Here is a 22,076-nt window from a genome sequence, read left to right as displayed (position 1 = left end):
TATGAACGGGACATTTCAACTATGGCAGCGTGTAAGATCGGAAAAAAGGAGAGGGTGAATTATTGCTCAACTTTGCGTGAGTTAATCGAAGTGGTAACTGGTTTGTACGTGGTCTTCCCAACTTTTTCAACTTTCAAGTATGTGACCATAACTTAGTGGTTACCGTGATCACATCTTCATAAAGATTTTTAAGTTCAAACCTCGCTAAATAGTACAGTAAATCTGTAGTTTAATTTTGATTAAATATTTGTTCTCCTTCGGTATCTATATCTACATATGATATATTGAAATGTATATGTATATAATTAATCTATAAACTTTATGTTCTAGCTCATGTGATAGTGGCCTGCCTCTCTTAACGAGAGGTCGGGAGTGTGACTCCCGTGGGGGTGCAGTATTGCATACAAGGTTGTCTCTTTACCATTGAATTCCACCCAAGGGTGCATTCTGCACATCGCGTTGCGGGTGCGGTGGGGAGGGGGGTTTATAATTAATATTAATATTAATATTAATAATTAATCTATAATATATAATCATAACAAATAGTGTGAAAATATTAAATAAGTAAATACCATCCAAAGTCTTGTGTGAATTGAATTAAATTGAATCAACAAGTGAATAGCCTTCAAATTCGCATGCAATTTTTCTTCTTTCATTTTCCTCCATCAATTACACCTTCATTGCCAAATTAACCCTAATTATCTCTATCTTAATCTCATCATCAATTCATATCATATCTCTATTCTTTCAATCTCCAAATTAACACATTATATTATTTTCAATCACAATGGAATTCATGGACAACTCACGACAACCTTTGATCCCAACCTTCCTCTACTCACCTAAACCATTCATCAACTTTGATCACTTGAATTCAAATCAACCGAACTCATTTTACCCCTCGAAACATACACATTTTGTTTCATCCCCGCCGTCAAAAGGCGTTGTGATCCAAGCTCCAAATGAGCCACGTAAGATAGAAATGTTTTCTCCGACATATTACGGAGCATGTACGGTTGGTGGTATTATTAGCTGTGGTGTTACTCATATGGCCGTTACTCCGTTGGATCTCGTCAAATGTAATATGCAGGTTGATTTAATTCTCGTGTGCATGTAATAAATTTTGTTAAAGAGTAATGTTATATGTCCCTAAACCAGTCCTAAACATATGCTTAATCGTAATTGTTAATTCGTTTTGCATATAACACATTTTTGGAATACAAATGCAGGCCTAATCTTTATATATGAACGTGGATTTAAAACAGAAAAGCACTATTGCAAAGAACCTCAATTACTCCTGATTAATCACATTTAATCCTTTTTAAGAATAGTCCGTTCTGACTTTCCAATTGATTGGTCAATGTCGGTTAATGGGTCAAAATTGGATTTGTTGGTCAAAATCGGTCTAAGTCAAACTTAGTCAACATCTTAACATGAATTTAAACTAGAATTTTAGATTTTTTGAACAAAATGAGCAGCTATATTTATGTTTTTAGAGAATTATCTTAAAGTTTATGGTTTTCTTCTATATTTAAACATATAATTTTGAATTTTAGTATTATTTATTGTACAAAAAGTCCAATCTGATTAATCCCCAAAATTACTGATTACCCAGTCCAAAATCCCGATCGATTACCCCCCGATGCGAGTTTGCAACCTTGCTAAAAAAGTAAATATGAGTTTACATGATTTTTCAAAATTACACCTGATCTTGATTTTGTAAATTATATGATCTCTTTGTATAGATAAACCCTACAAAGTACAAGGGTATTACTTCTGGGTTTGGAGTGTTATTTAAGGAGCAAGGAATGAAAGGATTTTTTAGGGGATGGGTTCCAACATTGCTCGGTTACAGCGCACAAGGTGCTTGCAAGTTCGGGTTTTATGAGTTTTTCAAGAAAACGTACTCTGATATAGCTGGCCCCGAGTATGCAACCAAGTATAAAACATTGATCTTCCTTGCTGGTTCTGCTTCTGCTGAATTTATCGCTGATATTGCTCTTTGTCCCTTTGAGGCTGTTAAGGTTCGTGTCCAGACAAAGCCTGGATACGCTAATGGTCTCTCAGATGGCCTTCCAAAATTTATTAAGGCCGACGGTGTTTCTGGGTACGATCCTATAACATTGAGTAATTCGATAAGTTATTTAGATAAAAAATATACGACTTACTGAATTCTATGTATCTGATATTCGTTATTCTTCTGCAGGCTTTTTAAAGGGATTGCTCCTCTTTGGGGACGACAAATTCCATGTAAGTTAGTAACTTTGACTAATTTCTCTAACATTTGACCACCGCAAAACATAGGTGTTGTTTGTTTTTCAGGCTGCAAATCTTATTATGTCTTATGTCTGCATGCTAGACGTTCTGCAGACTGTTTGTTTTCTGAAGATATAAGATAAAAATAATGTCAGAAATGTGCTTTTAGTGCTGCAGACAAATTAAGTTATTTTATAGACATAAAAACTACCAGTCAAACCTTTAGGCCACAACTTCTCTACAGACATTGTTCCAAGATCTTTAGACAAAAAACGTCTTAAAAAACAAACATCCCCTTAGTTACAAAAATATTAAAGTACGATAGAGGTTAAATTGTATATGCATTTAGATACAATGATGAAGTTTGCATCTTTTGAGACGATTGTGGAGAAGTTGTATAAGTACGCAATTCCGATGCCAAAGGATCAATGCAGCAAACAGACACAACTTGGAGTAAGTTTTGCTGGAGGTTATGTAGCCGGTGTACTTTGTGCCATTGTCTCGCATCCAGCTGATAATTTGGTTTCTTTCCTCAACAATGCCCAAGGAGCTACCGCTGGTGATGTAAGTATATTTTTATTTCTAAATGAAAAATTTGTTTATGGACATATTTGTTTTCAGTCATGATATGCTTTAAAAGCAAATGGCGTCGGCTATACAAAATTTCAGAATAAAGACCTTTAATAATCTTTGGGGGTGTAGGCTATCAAGAAACTTGGAGTGGTTGGTTTATTCACTCGCGGTCTTCCTCTTCGTATCTTTATGATTGGAACACTTACTGGAGCACAATGGGGAATCTACGACGCCTTCAAAGTTTTTGTCGGACTGTAAGTTCCTTCTCCAATAATTATATATTCTTCTCACTTTCTAGACACCCATCCCATTAATCAATCTGCCTGAAATATAGAGCTCCAGATTGACCCAGGGGGTTTTCGGATCCATTCAGGATTCAAACCTAGTCCTCCTATCTCTCGGGATGGTTTAAGGATCAGGTTCCTACAATGTGATTCGGGTTTCCTTCCGAAAGCGCGTGCGTGCATGGCATATGATCGCGAAGGTAAGTCCCCTCTGGGTGATGGCGACAACTTGCCTTTCAAAAAAAAAAAAAAAAAAAAAAAAAAAAAAAAAATTCTACAATTAGAGGTGACATTTAAAACCCATTTTTAGGAACTGTGTTGACTTGGCTGGTATTTCATCCCAAACGAGTCAGAATGATCCTAATTGCCTATAGTGTAGTGTTAACATATACAAACCTGTTAAGTCACTTTAACGAATTACTGTCCTTTTCATTTTTTTATTTTTTTTTAAGTTTAAAAAGCGACACACATTGACTTGGGTTAACCCGACCCCTACTAAAAAGCTCATTTTGACCAGCCCAACCTGTTCATTTTGCCACCTGTATTGCAATGGCAAAAGATTAAAATTTCTTTTCTAATCTTGCTCAAAAGATTAAATTTCTTTTCTTTGTAGGCCTACAACCGGCGGTGCTGCTCCTCCTGCCGCTAAGTAAAGCATCGGCACTTGGGACAAACTACTAAGTAGTGTTTTTGTCATGGACAATGCTCTTGATAAATAACTATATATTAGCTTCTGTTACTATCTCTGTATCCGTTAGCCAGTGACGCTTATCACACTCTGACGAGATACGATTATATAGATATTTTCATTACCTGCAATTCGCTGTATAATTTTCATTTATTTCCAGGTCTGCAATTATTATTGTAAATGTTAATGCAATTACTTATACTAAGTTTAATTAATGCTCTCCCTTTATCAAAATCACTATTATGCTTTTATCCAAGAAACTGATTTGATCACATTATAAATATACACGAAATAAACCAAAGGCCATTTGTCCCTGGTGAATAAGAGCAACCCATTACCAAATAGCTTGTGGGTTCAAGTCTCACTTGAGACAACGTGTGTGTATTAAGTGTTGTACGTAATAGGTGAATAGAGTTTAAAAAATGAAATTATATAACTTAAACAATTTGAACTCAATTTTTACCATATAGAAACAGTTTTATCACCACAACCAAAGTACACAAGAAAGGGCCAAGTGACATTCAGACATACCTATGCCTATTCAATTTGATTTTGCTGATCCAAATCTGTAATACCTCTACATAACGTTGACGGCGTTTTGTTTAACTTCAAATCAAGATTTCAACCCATCACTAACAATCATCATGAAATCCTTCACCAAGCTTCTAAGTTATAACCATACAATAATAAACAATTTCAAAAATCATGACTATTTAAAACACCAATATGAGCAAAATTTTGACAAAAGACAGTATAAACTAATGTATGATATAGTCTTTAAATACTTCCAAATACTCATCTATATAATATAATTTTGCATATCTTTTAAACTCGTATATAACCATGAACAAACTCTAAAGGAAAACAATTTTATCACTACAACTGAAGTACACAAAAAGGGCCAAACCATACATGTTGTCATTACCAAGTTAATTTCATGACCCTGCAATCGATCTCAGCGCAACGTTTGATAATTCTATTCATCACGAGAACCCTTTACCAAGTTTTTGAATTGAACAAAACATTTTCCGCCTTGATCCAACAGCATTTATTCCCATATCTTTAAGATCTTCTAATGTCAATAATGGCAATACCTCATCATCAACCTCATGTACCTCAAAAATTGAATAGTATCTCCCTAACCCTATTTGATTCAACCAAACCCTAACACCATTTCTTTCCAAACCACCATTGTTCCAATTAATTCCATCAGTATCAGATTTTGATTTATCACCATCTGAAACCCTAACGCTGATTCCATTGTTTCCATCTCTATTTTTAACACCATAATCCATAGAAAGATTCAAACTTTGATCCGAATACCTATCAGCGTCATCATAATCATCATCATCTTCAGATACCCAATTGGATTTGATCTGCTTTTTTGATGAAAACCCCCTTCTTAATAAGCATTTTGAATCATTTACCTTCCAACCTCCAAATGCAATACCATTATTGTTATTATTTTTTAATTGGGTATCCAGGGTTTGTTGAGATTTGGGAGTTTTTGCTGAAAATTTGTTAAATTTCCAATTTTGCTTGATTCTTTTATTGTGATTATTGTTGTCATATGTGTGTTGATGATCTCCAATTTCACCTAATCTGACGCTTGGCCGGCGTTGACGTTTGGTTGGACCGACGACAGTTTCTGCCAGGACAGTCGCCGGAGCTCCGGTAGCTACGCTGCCGTTAACTTGGCCATCCACCGGTGGTTGAACTTCAGCCATTTTCCCTTGAGATTGGGACAGAGTTTGTTTGATTTCTTGGGGACTAATTTATGTGCATATCCTATGATTATGCAATTATGAAATTCTGTATCTTGCATTATTATTGATTAAATATTAAATATTTATATTATTATTTATTTACTACCGGCGAATTCGCGGGTTTCGGCAATAAAAATTACAAATGAAATATATTATGTATGAGTACATCAATTGAGTCGACAAATATTACGTATAAGATACAAATAAAAGCAAATGATGTAGCTGAACAAAATTGGAGATATAGATTAAATATTTTAAAAAGACTGAATATAATTAAAGTTTAAATGATTAATAAAAATAAAAAAGATAACTAATAACACCACGTCGAAAATGTAGTGTAGTATGAGTTTTTGATAATAGACCATTATCATGTAGTTAAATATTTTCCTGACGAGTTTCTCATAGATTACTCAATGCAACCAATCGTTTGAAGTAGTCATTTAGTGTAAACGTTGAAGCAACTTGTTGTTTTTCTGTAAGTGAACTTCGCATATCCTTTAAACTTTTTTCACGCAATTTATCACCATGCATAAGAAACATTACCAAATATATTATTTGACTATTTCAATGTAATCAGTGATATTATAGATATAAATTGTATATTTTGGTTTAACCGTTCTATTAAATCTATCAAAATAGTGAATTTTTCTGTTAAACTTGACAAATGACTTGCAAAGTTTGTCATAGCACAATCATCACTTTTATTGACGAAATTTTGTTCGGATAAAGAAGTTTATAGTTTTTTGTAAATTTTCCAACTCTTTAGCAAGTAGCACTTTCTTCTTTCATCAAATTAGTTTTCAAATTGTTCATTTTTTTTTTTTTTTTTGGCCTGGTTAACATCTACATATGTTTCATTATTAACTAACAAAATAAAAAATAAACGTTTAAAGTTATTTTTGTCTAAAGTTTATTTTGTGAAAATATTGTAATGGTGCAATACATTTAAGAAATTATGTATGCTTTATTTAATTGTATGTTATGCAACGGATCTCAGACAAAGGATATGAAAATTTCAATCTTCAAACATACGCAATCCAAATCCATCTTCAATATATAAATGGGTCAACATAGCCACCTTTACAGTATCACCAATATGCTCACACATGTTCTAGAAATGAGAACTGCTAATATCTCTTCACATTAGAGGTCAACCCAATTACGTTATTCCAAAGTAGCATATAAAACATATTACTATCCTTACTATGATTATCAAGTTTATTCCAAAATTTTAGTTAAACTATGAAAGAATGAAGAACTTGCTCACACTTCAACACAACTAAAAACATTTTGAACAATACTAATTAGAGTCACCTTTATCAGTTGTTAAAGTCGCACTAAGGGGTTTCAATAATGAATCAAAAATTTTGCATAGCACCAGATTCAAAACCAGATTCAAAGAGAAAGCCTGTCAAAAGACTTGGAATGTCTGTATCCATCGAAAAGGAAAAGACTTGCAATGTCCATATAATTATTACCTGATCAACAAATTAAATCAGAAAATGCTTAGTCTATGATAAACTTACCGAAATCAGAGTGAGCCCCACTGGATTTATTTGGACAAGAGACAAAAACTGATAGCAAGAACATGTAATATGATTAATTCAGAACCACCAAATTAGAAAAAAAGAATATGCAAGTTAATAAGGAAACTGTTCAATAATGAACTACCTATCTAAAGACATATTTTTTTGAATCGAATCAATTGATTAACACCTAAATAATATCAAACCACAATTACCTGTTTGACCCATTTGATGCACGTGACCCATTTGACCTGTTTGACTTGTTTAACCATGACCTATTTGCCCTGTTACCCAAACCGACCCAACATCACTCATTTGGACCCATTTGAATTTTAACCTGCTTGACCAATGACCCGTTTCAACCCAAAACCGTTTTGACATGTTACCCAAACCAACCCAATTTGAACCGTTTGCCATGTGTAGTCATCATACAACCCAAATAAATAGTCCGCTAAAATTGGCTACAAGTTGTATATAGAATATAAGAAAATATAATAGAAGTAGAATTACCTCACATGACAGCCTTGACAGGAATCATCATTAACTTCAACATGGGAATTCCTATCTGTCACCGACTTCCATTTTCAACGCTTGCCCTAATTACATGACTTATTAGCCCATGATACACGATCATCCATTAGGGTGCTGGATAGAGCAGTGAAATAAGTATTGGTGCATCTGTCATACGCGCTAACTGCTGTACCAAACGATTGTCTTAAAGAATTCGGACAAACAACTTTCTTTAACATAAAAAATCAAAACTAACCAGGGGCACCAAGAACTGGATGTGACTTGCTAGGAGTCTAATAAGTGTCGGGAATCGAAAAACACCACCTGATGATCAGATGCGCAACCATCATTGTTTGGGTAGCCAGAGGTTAACATGTAACTCAATTTCACCGTCTAATTTGGTTATGTAGAATAAAAGATCCACCTGCAACTTAGCATTACAATAACAACACTTTTAGTATAATGATACTATTGAGGTATTGAAAACTTTATCATATTCCAAAGCAAAAGCAAAATAAGATAAAGCAAAATAACAAAGCCTTTGACACCAATTGTTGGACCAACACTTACTTTGAAGTATTTCTTTTCTAGCAGATTATTACCAGAGACTACAATCAATTAACAAAATGATTGTTTACCAGCTACCATAAAAGCTAACATTATCGCTGATATAAGAAGTATAAGAAATATTATGAAAGGGAAAAAGGAGTACATCAGACTTTGATCCTTATCAGGTTTTAGTTTGTCAAAATCATCAAAAAGTGCAAGCCATCCAGACATTTTATTATCTACAAGATGGGTGATCTAATGCATATACCACTGACTAAAATTTTGATCCAACCAGATTTGCGTAGCTAATAAATAATAATGAGAGCTTTGCACTCCATACCTCAAATTTGGATGCTTTTCAAATATTGAATCAAACTCAATTGAGACAAAGCATGCGTTCATTTTATGGCATCTCATATTGAATAGACTTATTACTACACATGATAAACTGCAAGTTTGGTACCCCAATATTTTGTTCACGTGCACTTTTTTGCGGCAAATGTGTTGATTCAGTTCGTCATCTATTCTTTGTATATGGTTTATAGAATTTGATTAAATTATTTTACCTTCTTCTGATGTACAAAAACTTTACCTTCTAGGACCTGTCAATCAAGAAATAGATGATAAACTTAGACGCAATCATATTACATAATGCAAATGTTGAAACATGTCAAAAAGTTTCCCCTGAGTGTAATAATACTACCTAACAATTCTCTGGTCAAAATTACCCTAAGTGTATTAATACTAACTAATAATACAACTTTCTTCAAATAGATATAATATTTTTGTAATGTATCTATTTGACACACTTATTGTTTAGAAACTATCAGAAGTTGGACAGAAGTGATTTAGGTCAACCCTATTTTAGCCGACTCATTTGCACAAATATTACCCATTTAACTCGAGAAAGCTTTGACCAATTACCCAACCCCCTTAACCTCTCATTTTTCTCACTTGTCATAAATGGTGGAACTATAAAATTTGTCAAACTAAGTGCCAAAAGCATTAATTCCCAGAATTCTATATCATTTGCAAAGCTCGTGAGTTAACTCGAAGAAAGACTTTATTATAATCAAGGCGAAATCTTTCTTAGTAGTATATTCTTTTATTTAACAAACACCAAATGAATTTTTGTACGGCTACTATTGGAATCAACCCACATTCTCCATTATGTCATAGCTTTACAAAAGGCATCTAAACAGTTAAGTTAACTATAGACTCTGCAATTTTATATTTGGCTTCTCATTCTTAAAGCAAGAATGGTACCACAAAGAGCTCAACTGTGCAATCTTAATCCTAAAATTTGATACATAAAAATCTTGAAACTAAGCAAATTCTTATGCCAAAAACATCCTGAATAATCGAAACAAACCATACTTTAATTATTTAAAAAACTTTTATATACCTTAGATATACATCATAAGGAGTTTATGATCTCAAATTGTAGCGTAAGGAGTTTATGATCTCAAATTGTGTCTTCATGAGGCCTCATAAGCATTCTTTTGATCATTCAGAGTTTCACAAATGAAAACTAATAATTCCCACATGTACCTATTTCAGGAATCGCTAGTGAAAACTTTAATTTCCCGTCAACAATTGTAACATATTGGTTCCATCCTACCTATAAATGTTTATACGAACTTATAAGTTATAATCATTCAAATACTCACCAAAACTCATAAACTCAGAAACCTTTAAATTAACACAAATCAACCTCATTGCTTTTGACAATTTGTACCACTTCTCCAACATCACCATTCACTTCCAATAATAGCTTTACAATAGTCAAATGTCTATTAAATTATATTTGTAGCTTTATAACAATCGACTGTATTTATGAGGTTGGTGTTGTGCTTAAGGTAACGTTTCAATGCTAAACGAACTATATTTTCTACCTATACAGGAAATTACCCATTATTTATCAAAATAGTAAACCATAAATGATCGGATTGAACCAGGATATTATAGCAGTTGGATACCTCATTTTTTATGATTCAGTCCCGCCTCAAAGTGATGAATACAAAGTTCTGGTGTGCACAAGATACCAAACTTCGGGTACTATTATCCATTGTTGAATACGATTTGCTCAGCTTTATTAAGTATGTAGGTGTACATCAAACCATAGCTGCAGTACCTTGAGTTTGTTATTTATAACCATTAACTTTTTTAATGAAATAAGTTTCTATTTTGCAAAAGAAAAATGGTACATCAGCAATCAAGTAATCAGAAACATAATATCAAAACTCTAAACATAATATCATAGATCTTTAACAACTTTTTTATGTGCATTCTCAAGTTTAATGAAACGACTTTTACCATGGCCAATATAAAGCTCAATAATAAAACCTACCTTCTTTGATACTCATTGGATGAAGATGAATTGGAATGGGAATCTAGGTTACCATAATCTTTAGAGTACAATCGAATCGATCAATGACTAATAGTTGTAGTCCTGCATCTGGATTGGATTTACGTCGTCGACCAATTTGAATGTTGAATCCCTCATCGTATCATTTGAGTCACGCATATTTTTGGATGGAACCCTAATTTTTTTAGTCCTTGTTCGATACTGATTATGCTACATCAACGATTGATGATGGAAATCAACCCGCTAACCTTGTTCGATTGTGATTATTACCTATGATTTTTGAAGATGATGCATGTAGGAGGGTTCATTAGAGATTTTTGCCCTAATGCGTTTGTTAGAACTCAAGATCCGAATAGAACTGAAGATCCGAATAGATGTGTTAAGGTCCGCGTATTTTTTTGTTAGGGGTATTAAGGATATAAAATTGATTAAGAATGACTTAAGTTATAATTAGATCCAATGGTTTAGAAATAGGAGTAGTGATTTAATTTAATGGTGTAGATTAAGAGTTGGTGTTAATGATATCTCAATTAAGACTTTATTATTAGAGAAAATGCGCGGTTGGTCCCTGTGGTTTACATGAAATGGGGTGTTTGATCCCTGAACTTCATATTCGGGGTTGTTGGTACCTGTGATTTTTAAAACACGCGTGGTTGGTCCCTAACAGGGACCAACTACACATGTTTTAAACTTTCATTTTCGGGGTGGTTGGTCCTTGACAGGGACCAACCACGCGTGTTTTGAAAATCACAGGGACCCCGAATATGAAGTTCAGGGACCAAACACCCTATTTCATTTAAACCACAGGGACCAACCGCGCAATTTTCTCTTATTATAATGTATAGAAGAGATTTTTATATTTATTTATTTATTTATTTATTTAATGATTTATTTTTCTAAGTTAAGTTTTTTATTTATTTTCGGTTTATATTATGTGATATAATTAATAACTCTTCTTTTTTCTTTTGACGAAAAAACATAAATATATAAAAACAAGGGAAGTTCATCACAATGAAGCCCAACCAACATACAAAGGAGGCATAACCCCAGCCCAAACTAAACAAGACAACCAAAACTAAGGGTCGAACAAACCAACCGAACTAAAACCAACCAAACAACTAGAAAGACAAAAAGCACACGAACTATAACAAAGAACAAAAAGAAAAACGTTGACCACCTGCTACAACCAAAGCAACCGACATCGAAATGAGACAAGCGGACAACTACCAAGCAAACACCAAACAAATCAAATGCCGTCGACATTGAACTTTGTCAACTCGGACCTATGCACCATTTTTAGGCTTGACTTTAGTTTGCTTCAACTTTATGTGCCTCAAAATTCTTCGTGACCTTGTTGAAAAAATCAAAAGAAGATCCCATAACCGCCTTACCACTACCGCTCTTGCGCCCCGCGAGAAAAGCGCTGTCTTCCAATACACCAATCGAACCATCCATGCCAAACTGGCAACTTGGAATCACAACCTCATCACCTTCATCTTGGTACAGTAACACAAAAGAATCGATCGCTGCTGGCGTTTTCAATTTTGCGTTAATCTTCGACGAGTCCTTTGGATTAGAAACGAGGGCCCTAATAACATTACCAACATTCACGGCGCAACAATCCATGTGAGCTCGAACATTACCTCTGAAGGAATAGCAACACAAACATTCATTCTTCACCCCGAGGCCGAGTTTTGAGCAGAAACCAATCCCACATGAGAACCCGAATGGAAACCAACACCGTCATCCTCGCCTAATAATTAATACTCTGTAATTAATAATTTATTTACTAATTACTAGAATAAGACCCTCGTAATGTGGTGTTAAAGTAAAAAATGAATACAGGACAAGTCAATTTACAAAAAGGCAGAACTAGTTGTTTCTTGTTTACATGTGTACAAATTATTACATACAAGAACAATTTTTAGTTACAAAGAGAAGACGAAGAAAATGCATTACCCTGTCGATATAAATTAGTATACAGCTTTAGTTGGAGTATCAACAAGACAACAAGTCGAGTTCAATGCTCTTTGCGATCGTTTTACGCCAATTTTTCATTCTAAATTTACAGTTGGACAAAACACATACTTTGGATGCTGAAGTTGCCAGTGTAGAATTACATGAAAGAGCTCTTCTTGATGAATGTGAAATCTTTTTGGCTTCTGTAGCTCCCTTTACAGGTAGGAGAACACTCATTACTCAACTGGAATACATTATGTCAAATCGATTTAGTACGACTCTGTATACTCTTTGGCATCTATAATGAACTAATCATCTAATAGTTTTGTTATTAACAACAGGATGTGGTCATGCATGCTTGATGCCTACCATGAAAAAGTTTTTGAATGATCTCTATATACTATGTAAAAGGTGCATATTGCTCATTTTATGTTCCCCAATGAGCTGTCCCTTACGGTAGACTAATGATGACACTCGACAAAATCTAATTAAATCAAAGTCTCAAACACATGGCAATAACTTTTACAAACGGATAGATGATACAGAAATGGAAATGAAATTCAAAGGTACGTCACGAAAAATGGTTGTATAAAGCCTTACAATTTAGTTATGGTTTCCTTTACTAATGAAATGAATATTAAACAAAAGAAAAACAAATATCCGTCCAGCAATATTCCAGTTTCTCTCTACTTTAAACTACTAGCCAAAATACACCTACGGCCAAGAACAAGCTAGTTAGGTGAACTAAGAAAGAAGCAAAACAGTAATAGTTGTCCTAGTAACTAAAAAGAGATCAAAAGATTTACAAACCAAAAAAAAAAAAAGGATTTTTTTTTGTTATCATTATCTGGGGCGTTTAACCATCCCAAGTTAGCCCAGTGGCTGGCCCCTGACATCCTTGCAAAAGGTCTCAGGTTCGAGTCTTGAGATGGTCAGAGAAGGGTTGGAAACAGCCAGGAGTATTCCTGACGGGCTGCGTACACCAGAGTATGGGTCAGATTACTCGCTCTTCCCGGGTAACCCGCAGAGGAAAAACCTAACAACTTTGAGAAGTTTTGTCACCCCACATTCATTCCTAGTTGACCCATCTTTACTCGGAACACTCAAAAACATGTTTAACTTCTAGTGATCATATTATGTGGGTCTGAACAGTTGTATTCAAAGAAATAAAAAAGGATGTTAAAAGTATAAATTTGAAACGTTATTTAAATAAATTAATCGTTTACAAAATACAAACAGTACTTGCGTGTCTGCACAACCTGACCAGTTTCTACCCATACTAGAAACTAGAGAGTGCACTAGTTTAACCATAATTAGTTCGACCTGTTACCCAACTGACCCATCCAATAAACCACCACTAGTGTAATGTATTGTACCTTTAGGATAAATGGCACACCTATCACACCATAACTTCCCTGATTGGACCACACCATATTCCAGAGCCTCAACATGGCAATCTATCCTTCGGAAACTTCGGTCCTGCTTGAATTTTATGCAAACTGTATTCCTGCTACGTTTGGTGTGTTCACAATTCGAGAAACTTCTGTCTAATGCTTCATAAATATGAATGTGAATATTGTTACCAAGAATCACTTCACTTCACCAATTTCATAATGTGCGAAAACAATTATAACTCCAATACAGGTTCATTAAAAGTTGAGTCCACCAATCATATGGAACTTGAGTCCACCAGGCTGTACCCTGCTGACTTTCTAATATTATGTTTCTCCATTAACATCCTAATTTCTGTTGCATCTTCCCATTGCCCAATATCAGCATACATATTATGCAGCAACACATACGCAGTAGAACTTTCAGGTTCAAGACGTATCAACGCTTCAGCTGCAACTCGAGCCAACTTAATATTATTATGCACTTTACAACCACCCAATAACGCACCCCACACTGCTTTATCAGGTTCAACCACCATTCCTTTAATCACATCCATGGCTTCTTCGAGTTTCCCATTACGACCCATAATATCCACAAGTGTCGCATAATGTTCTACCCTTGGTTTAATACCAAATTCATTAACCATAGAATTAAAGTGCATACGCCCTTCATCAGCTAAGCCAGCGTTTGCACACGCGTTCAGAACAGATATAAATGTAATATAAGTTGGTTTCACCGATACTTTTTTCATTGAAGCAAAAAGTTCCAAGGCCTTTGTTGCATATCCATGTGATGCGTATCCACCAATCATAGCGTTCCACGAGATTACGTCTTTACAGAGTTTCATCTCATTAAAGATAGCTCTAGCCTCCGTTATAGCTCCACATCTGGCATACATAGTAATAAGGGAGTTATTCAAGGGTACATCAGGAATAAAAAATTTTGTAACTTGCGGATGTATTTGTATGCCCAGATGAATATCAGCGATTTCGGCACAAGCACTCAAAAGAGAAGACAAAGTGTGTCTATCAGGTTTTTCTCCTTCTAACTGCATCTCTATATATAGTTCTATCGCTTCACGATACTGTTTATGTTTTTCATAAGCAGCTATGATTGTATTCCAAGAAACGCGGTTTCTTCGGGGCATTCGTCTGAAAAGTTCACGAGCCTTTTCCAATTGACCCACCTCAGAAAACCCTAAAAGCAGTGAGTTCCATGTATACACATCAGGGTTTGGCATTTTTGTGATCAAATTACAAGCTTCTTCAATATCACAAGTTTCAATGTAACCATTTATCATCGTATTCCATGTATACGTATCCCGTTCAGTCATCTGATCGAATAAAATTCTAGCTGAAACAACATCTTTGGCTTTCACATAACTCATAATCATGATATTCCATGAAACCAAGTTTCTTTTAAACCTATCAGATCTCATCTGATTATTATTCCCATACGGGATTCGATCAAAAAAGCGTCTCGCATCTTCAATTCTTCCTATCCGCCCATACCCAGCAATTAAAGTGTTATAAGCATGTACTAAATCTAGTCTATCATCGTTCTCACATGTAATCTCAAGCAGAAACGTTCCAGCTTTATCCAATTCACCATTCTGAACAAGACCAGATACTAGTGCACTAAGAGACGCAGCATCTCGTTTAGGCATTTTCTTGAAAAAACTAACAGCATTTTTAGAATCACCATTCTGTAAATACCCTGAAACCATAGCGTTCCAAGAAACAACGTTCCTATTTGGCATCTGATTAAAAAGCTTCAAAGCTTCATTCATCCTTCCAATTTTCGCATACCCGCTAATCATTGTGTTCCATGAAACAATATCTCTACAAGGCATTTCATCAAACACCAATCTTCCTTCATCTAAACACTTACACCTAACATAACCCGAAATCATAGTGTTCCAAGACACAGAATCTCTCACAGGCATTTCACCAAAAAGTTGGCGTGCTTTCACAATTTCGTTCCTTTTTACATAACCATCCAACATTAAGTTCCAGGTTACCGTATTTTTGTCTTTCGATTTGTCAAACATCAATCTTGCGTCATCCAGTGTAGTGTTTTTTATTAACGTTTTGATTTTGGTATTCAGTATCCTGATCATCGAGTTGTCAAACTCAGGCAACAATTCAGAATACGATCTGCTAATATAAATACGCAGGTAGTTGGGCCGCATAATTGTTCCGTATCTACGCATTAATCTGGTCAATCGGATCACCATGACTTGCTCTGTTTACAGATTTAGTGCACCGATTGCAGAGATGCTGTTGTTTAGAAGCCGACCATTATTTATGTTAATATTTGCAAATATATTCTTCAAATGTAATGACAAGCTCTACATCATATTCGAAATATACACACATTTACCTTGATTGTTGGGCTAGTCACATATCACTTCACTTGTAAACAAAATCCAAACTTTTTCAACCACGACCGAACCGACAGCAGCCTACGGAGGTGTCGGAGTTATTGTTCGACGTATGGGGTGAATCTGTGACCGTTGTGATTGTCGGAAGTAGGGGATGAATCGATGATGACGGAAACGGAATAAGGAGAGGAAGAGCAGTTTTGATCTTTTGTTGTGGGAGAAATAAACAAGACCGTGGTTAAAATATTGAAGGGTATAATTGTCAATTAACGCCTTTAAGGGTATATTTGTCAATTAACACCTTTACTGTATTGTTTAGATTTTTATTTAGCGAAAATAAATTAAAATATATCAGCTCATACGGCCGGCGACCACTAACAACGATGATCAGTTTTCCGACACAAGTTCAGGCGACTTGCATTTTCCATCTTGTAAGTGGTAACCCTGGTCTATATCGTATGTTTTAGGATTAAAAATCATTACACCCTAAATGTGAATTTAATTAGTTAAACATACTTAGACAACACTAAACCCTATCCCTCGCATTTTCAGCTCATCTCTGTCCCAAAATTACTTGAAGCCCTAACCTCCCAAATATTTGTTTAGTTATGAATTTGGTAATAACAAGCACCATTTGTCTTCTCTTCTTTTTTGATTTGGGATTTTTGTTTGTTGCAGTGCGAAATTTTGATTCTGAATGTGTTATTATATGACTAAGATGTTTCCAGTTTTGCTCAATGTGAACTTTTATTGTTTATATATTTTTTATTGTTGGCGTTTTGTTATATACTGCTGCATATGTTTTTGTTTTTCTTCTTGCAGCAGATAAGTTGTGTTGCTGTTGTGTCTGGTTAATATAGTGACCTGCTGTTCTTCAAGTATGTCATCATCATCATCAACATCATCATTATCATCATCACTGGTTGTTGTGAAAGACGCTGTACACAAGATTCAACTATGTCTGTTAGATGTTATTAAATCCGAAACTCAATTATTTCTTTGCTCTCCAAGTCCGATTATAACGACATTGTAACTGAACGAACAATTGCTCAAGAATTGAATTGAGCAATGAAGAGAGTGAAATTCTGACAAATCATAATCCTGTTTGTGATAAAGAAACCGAGCCAAGTTGTAATTTGCCCAAATCATCTCTGAAATCTTCAGGGGCAATAAAGACAATTCATTCCGTTTCTTGGGCTGATGATAGTGAAGCCTATCTGAGGGTGCAGTTGATCCGAAACCAATCTCATTGAAGTGGCCAAAGAAAACTGGTATTGTAGAGTCTGATTTTTTTGATTCCGAGGATTCTTGGTTCGATAGCTCACCAGAAGAGTTTCTTGTAGACGTAAGTATAAGTTAAATGTTGTTTTTTTTTTTTTTGTGTGCCATCCTTAATGTTCCCTTCTTTTTACCAATTTTATTTTTACTACTTTCAGTTATCGCCGTTTGCAACAATGTTCATCTCAATGTTTGCATGGGTGTCTTCTTCTACTTAGGCATATATATATGGACATGATGATGGTTTTAATGAAGAGTATGCATATTCTCGCAGAATTGTATTGTCTGATGGTCGGTTTTCTGAAATCAAACAAACTCTTGCCGGCTGTCTTGCTCGAGATTTGACTGGACTTGTTCGTGATCTTCGACTTCCAACTTCGATTTCTACTATTGAATATGGCATGGTACATCATATTCATTTTAATCCTAATTATTACATTATATCAATATTTATGTAATTGTATATGGGTAAATGGCACATGACAGTACTCTCATGTTAGTTACTCGAACATATTTTGATTAATTTTGGCTATTAATACCTCCAGAAAAGGTTCTAATTCAATTTAATAAATTTAGGTAATTACAAAAGAATTTTTACGGTTTCACGATTTTATAATAAAAAATGTCGTTTTGGTGGTAAAAAACAGAAAAATGCAGTTCCTCGATCATCCAAAAAATATCTTTCAGTGTTGTGATGCTTCAAAGGTATTAAACTGTAAAACAATGTAAACAATTGAATAGAGAAAAAGTACTGATCATTATTATTCAAATAAATTGAATTGGTACAAAGCTCTACAAATGATTATCTATTTATACTGATAACAAAGTGTTAATCATGGTAAGGAGCCTATCTCTATTTTAGAAAGGAATATGTTTTTCCCTTTTTGAAAAAAACTAGCCGTTATGAGGAGCTATGATCTTGCTGTGAATTAAGAGAGATGATGATACTATATGTCTCATCCCACATATTTGTATTTTTTTCTTTCTAACACTCCCTCCTCAAGTTAAATAGTGGGATTGCCAATATTTAACTTGACTAACACTTCATTGAAAAGTCTCCCGTTGACGGATTTGGTGAGGATGTCTGCAAGTTGATCTTCAGATCTCACTAATGGCAGTGAAATAATATTTGCTTCCAATTTTCTTTGAAGAAGTGTGTGTCCACTTCTTCGTGCTTCGTTCTGTTGTGCTGAATTGGATTCTCGGATAACTAGTGGTCTTTTGGTCGGAAACCAACTTCTGTAAGTAGTTTACTGATCCATAGGGCTTCAGATACTCCTGTTGCTATCCCTCTAAACTCTGCTTCGAATAGGGCAACCACCTTATGTTTTTTGCTTCTCCATGTAACCAAGTTTCCTCCGACTAGAGTGAAGAAATCTGATGTAGATTTCTGTCTCCTTTCTCTCTAGCCCAACTTGCATCGGTATATATTTGGTTTTCAGTTTGCATAAGACCCCATGTCTGGCTGTTCTTTTGAGACATCTGATGATTCCATGTGATGAGTTTGGGGTTGATGCATGAACTGGCTTACAACTCCTACAGCATATGCTATATCTGGACAGGTATGAGCAAGGTAGATGAGTTTTCCCACAAAACTGGTAATGCCCTCTTTCTACTAGTTTTGCTCCATCTTTCGTATATATCTTTTGATTTCAATCATTGGAGTTTTAGCAGGTTTGAAATCAGTCATCCCTGTTTCGGAAAGAAGGTCAAGGATAACAAATAACAATTCCCTATTAGGATCGTAAAACTTCAATCTCCAAGAAATATTTGAGTTTGCCTGTCTTTCATTTCGAATTCTTTGAAAAGATTACCTTTTAGTATCGAAATCTCTTTTTTATCATTTCCTATAATTATCATATCATCTACATAGAGAATTAGGCAGGTTATGAGATTATCTCTTTGTTTAAGGAATAAAGTATGATACCTTCTGATTCTAGAAAACGTTCGGAAAAACCTGATACGGAACTACCGAGCAGGGTCAAAATATGACAAGTAGATACATAATTTCGATTGTGATCAGACAACCAAAAATCAGACATTGATAGGGCGGCATGTGATTCAGGATTGATCGACGCCCTAGGAACGCTCAATCGAATGGATGATCTAAGTTACTTTGTTTAAAACCATAGTATTTCATTGCTAAAGTAAATCGCCCGAACCAAGCCCGAGAAGATTGTTTTTAACCCATATAAAGATTTGTTAAGCCGACAAACTTCCCATTCTTTAAAGCTTTTCGTGAATCCGGGCCGTCCATCCATGTAGACTTCTTCTTTAAGCTCTTCGTGTAATAAGACATTCTTTACGTCAAACTGATAAAGCGGCCAATCTTCATTTGCAGCAAGTGAGAAGAGACAAATTTGGCAAACTTGTGTATCTTTCTTCGCCATATGCATGCGCATAGACGGATTTATAATACCGTTTTTTGATTGAGTATGATTCTTAAATTCTTGATAGGGCTGTTAATTCGATACGATGTCGTTCCTTGATTCACTTCCAGGTCTGAGAATGAAATAATGGCAGGTGATGGTTCTTTTGTTTGTTGATGCTCTTTCTGTGTGTCGGATCCCTACAGTGGTCCCACACTTGACAAATAGAAGAAACTTCTTCCAGAAGGTAACACACAACTATATTCAGAGTGTTTTTCGTCAACCCGACATACATAGAATGCTAAACTATTTTATGTTAGTGCCATCCTTTTTTTTTCCTCTATATTATTATAGTAACTGTAAACTGTAATTTAAACTTTTAAATTATAGAATCTGGATATGGATATTGTATTCAGGCCTGCTTACCCTGGAACTGATATAATTGCACTAACAATAGCTGATTTATTGATATACATGTAATAAAAAACTTAAATAGACTTGTATGGAATTGCAAAACATGACTTTTTTAGAATTTTTTTGGTTGCCAGTACAAGCGAATGCAGACCAAAATCAAAATAGAAAACATAAATGCATCGCATCAATGTTTTTGACTTTTATATCCGAAGAACATCAATGTTTGTAACTTTGAAATATGTTATTAATCGATGCGCCAAATATTATAATGTTATTAGAAAGATCACATGTGAAGAAATGACTGCGTTCTTCATAATAAAAAAGATATTCCTTTTTATAATTATTTCAAGGCATGTCTTAAATAGATATTTATCGCTTGGTTGTGGTTTTGGTTAAAGCAGGTGTTGAATGATGGTCAAATTAGCATAGATGAATATGAGGTGTGGACACATTGGTTTTTAGAAAGATGAAAATTTTACTCGGACGAATTTTTTTTTCTTTTCTTTCTGTTTTGTCTAATCTTATTTAAATTAGAAAAAAAAGGCTTCTGTATGATTTTTAAGCTCTGGATGCATGTCATGTGTTCAGGCTTCTTTTAGTTGCATGATAAATTTAGTTTGGCTATAATTCAGTTTAGCTTGTGTACATTTTTTATATTGTTTTGTGTTGTTTTTGTTTGTTGAAAGAGATTAAACGTTTAGTAACGTTTTGGAAATAATACGTTGAGAAAGAAAGGACTTCAAATATAATGATATAAGTACATGAATGTTATGTATATTTGATGGTTTTAGCCCTGCAGTCAGAATTGGAGTTGATCTTTATATCACAACCTTTGCAAGATGTCACAGTTGGGTAGACTATTGTACTTTTGAAGTACAAAACAATCCTAGGAACTAAAATTTCCACAAATTTTCCAAGAATCTTTGTTAAGAGGTGCATTCGGACCTTGTGCGATTGCAACTGTCTGGTTTTTCTGTTGTGGCATGACATTCATATGTGGATTGATAGCTGGGATGCGCCCAATCAGGTGAAGAACTGGTTCTGTGTTATTGTTACTACGACTTTGTGGGTGATTTGGCGCTTCAAGAATAGCACTGTCTTTAATCATCATTTTAATAGGAAAAATGATATGTATGATTCTATTTGTTTGTTTTCTTTTCCGTAGCTTAAACATAGAGGCAGTGGCGGATCTTGAACAACATCTTTAGAGGGGCCGATTTAAAAAAAAAAATTCAGAAGGCTAAGATTTGTTCAATGTAACTTGTAAACAACCCACGTTAGCACACGTAAAAAAAAATTCAAACTAGTGGTGTCCCCTGATCGGTTCTAGCTTAAAAATATACGGGGTCATGCAGTTAGATTTAGTAGTGTCCTGTAAATTTAAAAAGTTTTTTGCTACTAAAAAATTCAAACTAGTAGTGTCCCGTGACCCCACGTGTTTGAACCTGCACCAAATCCAAATACCATAGTTGCAACACACTAAAGGCCACTAAACTAACTTCATATTTGTTTGATATTGTATAAAACAATAATATTAAATGGACAGTTGGTAAGGGCCAGGGCCCACCCCCACCCCTCCAAAGATCCGCCTATGCATAGAGGTAGTTTTGTTTCTTGTTAGAACTCTTGGCTTTTAAAGCTTTTCTAATTGCTCTTATTTGAGCGTTAAAAAGTAACAGAGGCTGGATCAAGCTTTTTGGTACGTGCACTTACATCTTCCTACGAGTTAATTTGATATATTACCAATATACACAACTCAAT

The 22,076-nt window shown here is 34.8% G+C and overlaps 3 protein-coding genes, 1 long non-coding RNA gene and 1 pseudogene across 9 annotated transcripts; 2 read left to right on the top strand and 3 right to left on the bottom strand.

Annotated features, from left to right (window-relative positions):
* The first annotated feature begins 787 nt into the window (after positions 1-787).
* On the top strand, positions 788-3,766 carry LOC139890402 (mitochondrial phosphate carrier protein 3, mitochondrial-like). The gene is made up of 6 exons (XM_071873287.1): positions 788-1,090; positions 1,746-2,107; positions 2,207-2,250; positions 2,606-2,820; positions 2,959-3,083; positions 3,727-3,766. Exons 1-6 carry the CDS (start codon positions 788-790, stop codon positions 3,764-3,766), a joined length of 1,089 nt encoding a protein of 362 aa, XP_071729388.1.
* Positions 3,767-4,784: 1,018 nt separating this feature from the next.
* Positions 4,785-5,528, bottom strand: LOC139890401 (uncharacterized). Its single transcript, XM_071873286.1, has one exon. It carries the CDS (start codon positions 5,526-5,528, stop codon positions 4,785-4,787), a length of 744 nt encoding a protein of 247 aa, XP_071729387.1.
* Positions 5,529-6,608: 1,080 nt separating this feature from the next.
* On the bottom strand, positions 6,609-10,878 carry LOC139894086 (uncharacterized). Of its 6 annotated transcripts, none has more exons than XR_011774802.1 (7): positions 10,503-10,878; positions 10,132-10,277; positions 9,558-9,773; positions 8,493-8,754; positions 7,860-8,033; positions 7,604-7,790; positions 6,609-7,045 (listed from the first exon to the last, which is right to left on the bottom strand). It is a non-coding gene; the product is annotated as an uncharacterized lncRNA (long non-coding RNA). The 6 variants fall into 6 exon arrangements; XR_011774801.1 differs by having other exon boundaries at positions 7,860-8,027; XR_011774799.1 differs by having other exon boundaries at positions 7,860-8,754; positions 10,132-10,286.
* Positions 10,879-12,488: 1,610 nt separating this feature from the next.
* On the bottom strand, positions 12,489-16,107 carry LOC139890400 (pentatricopeptide repeat-containing protein At1g62260, mitochondrial). The gene is made up of 2 exons (XM_071873284.1): positions 13,856-16,107; positions 12,489-12,723 (listed from the first exon to the last, which is right to left on the bottom strand). The coding sequence occupies exon 1, from the start codon at positions 16,105-16,107 to the stop codon at positions 14,149-14,151; it is 1,959 nt and encodes a 652-aa protein (XP_071729385.1). The 3' UTR covers positions 12,489-12,723; positions 13,856-14,148.
* Positions 16,108-17,134: 1,027 nt separating this feature from the next.
* On the top strand, positions 17,135-20,381 carry LOC139890399 (putative RNA polymerase II subunit B1 CTD phosphatase RPAP2 homolog; annotated as a pseudogene).
* The last annotated feature ends 1,695 nt before the right edge of the window (positions 20,382-22,076 follow it).

The sequence above is a fragment of the Rutidosis leptorrhynchoides genome, chromosome 2 (assembly GCF_046630445.1).
Source record: "Rutidosis leptorrhynchoides isolate AG116_Rl617_1_P2 chromosome 2, CSIRO_AGI_Rlap_v1, whole genome shotgun sequence".
In the NCBI taxonomy this organism is placed as follows: domain Eukaryota; kingdom Viridiplantae; phylum Streptophyta; class Magnoliopsida; order Asterales; family Asteraceae; genus Rutidosis; species Rutidosis leptorrhynchoides.
This window is presented reverse-complemented; position numbering and strand designations above follow the sequence as displayed.

What these genes read in the sequence shown, in the direction of transcription:
- LOC139890402 (XM_071873287.1), top strand. Translation starts at nt 788, where the DNA reads ATGGAATTCATGGACAACTCACGACAACCTTTGATCCCAACCTTCCTC. An exon ending in TCGTCAAATGTAATATGCAG is followed by an intron (nt 1,091 to 1,745) that starts GTTGATTTAATT and finishes CTCTTTGTATAG; the next exon opens with ATAAACCCTACAAAGTACAA. An exon ending in TTGGGGACGACAAATTCCAT is followed by an intron (nt 2,251 to 2,605) that starts GTAAGTTAGTAA and finishes ATATGCATTTAG; the next exon opens with ATACAATGATGAAGTTTGCA.
- LOC139890401 (XM_071873286.1), bottom strand. Translation starts at nt 5,528, where the DNA reads ATGGCTGAAGTTCAACCACCGGTGGATGGCCAAGTTAACGGCAGCGTA.
- LOC139890400 (XM_071873284.1), bottom strand. Translation starts at nt 16,107, where the DNA reads ATGGTGATCCGATTGACCAGATTAATGCGTAGATACGGAACAATTATG.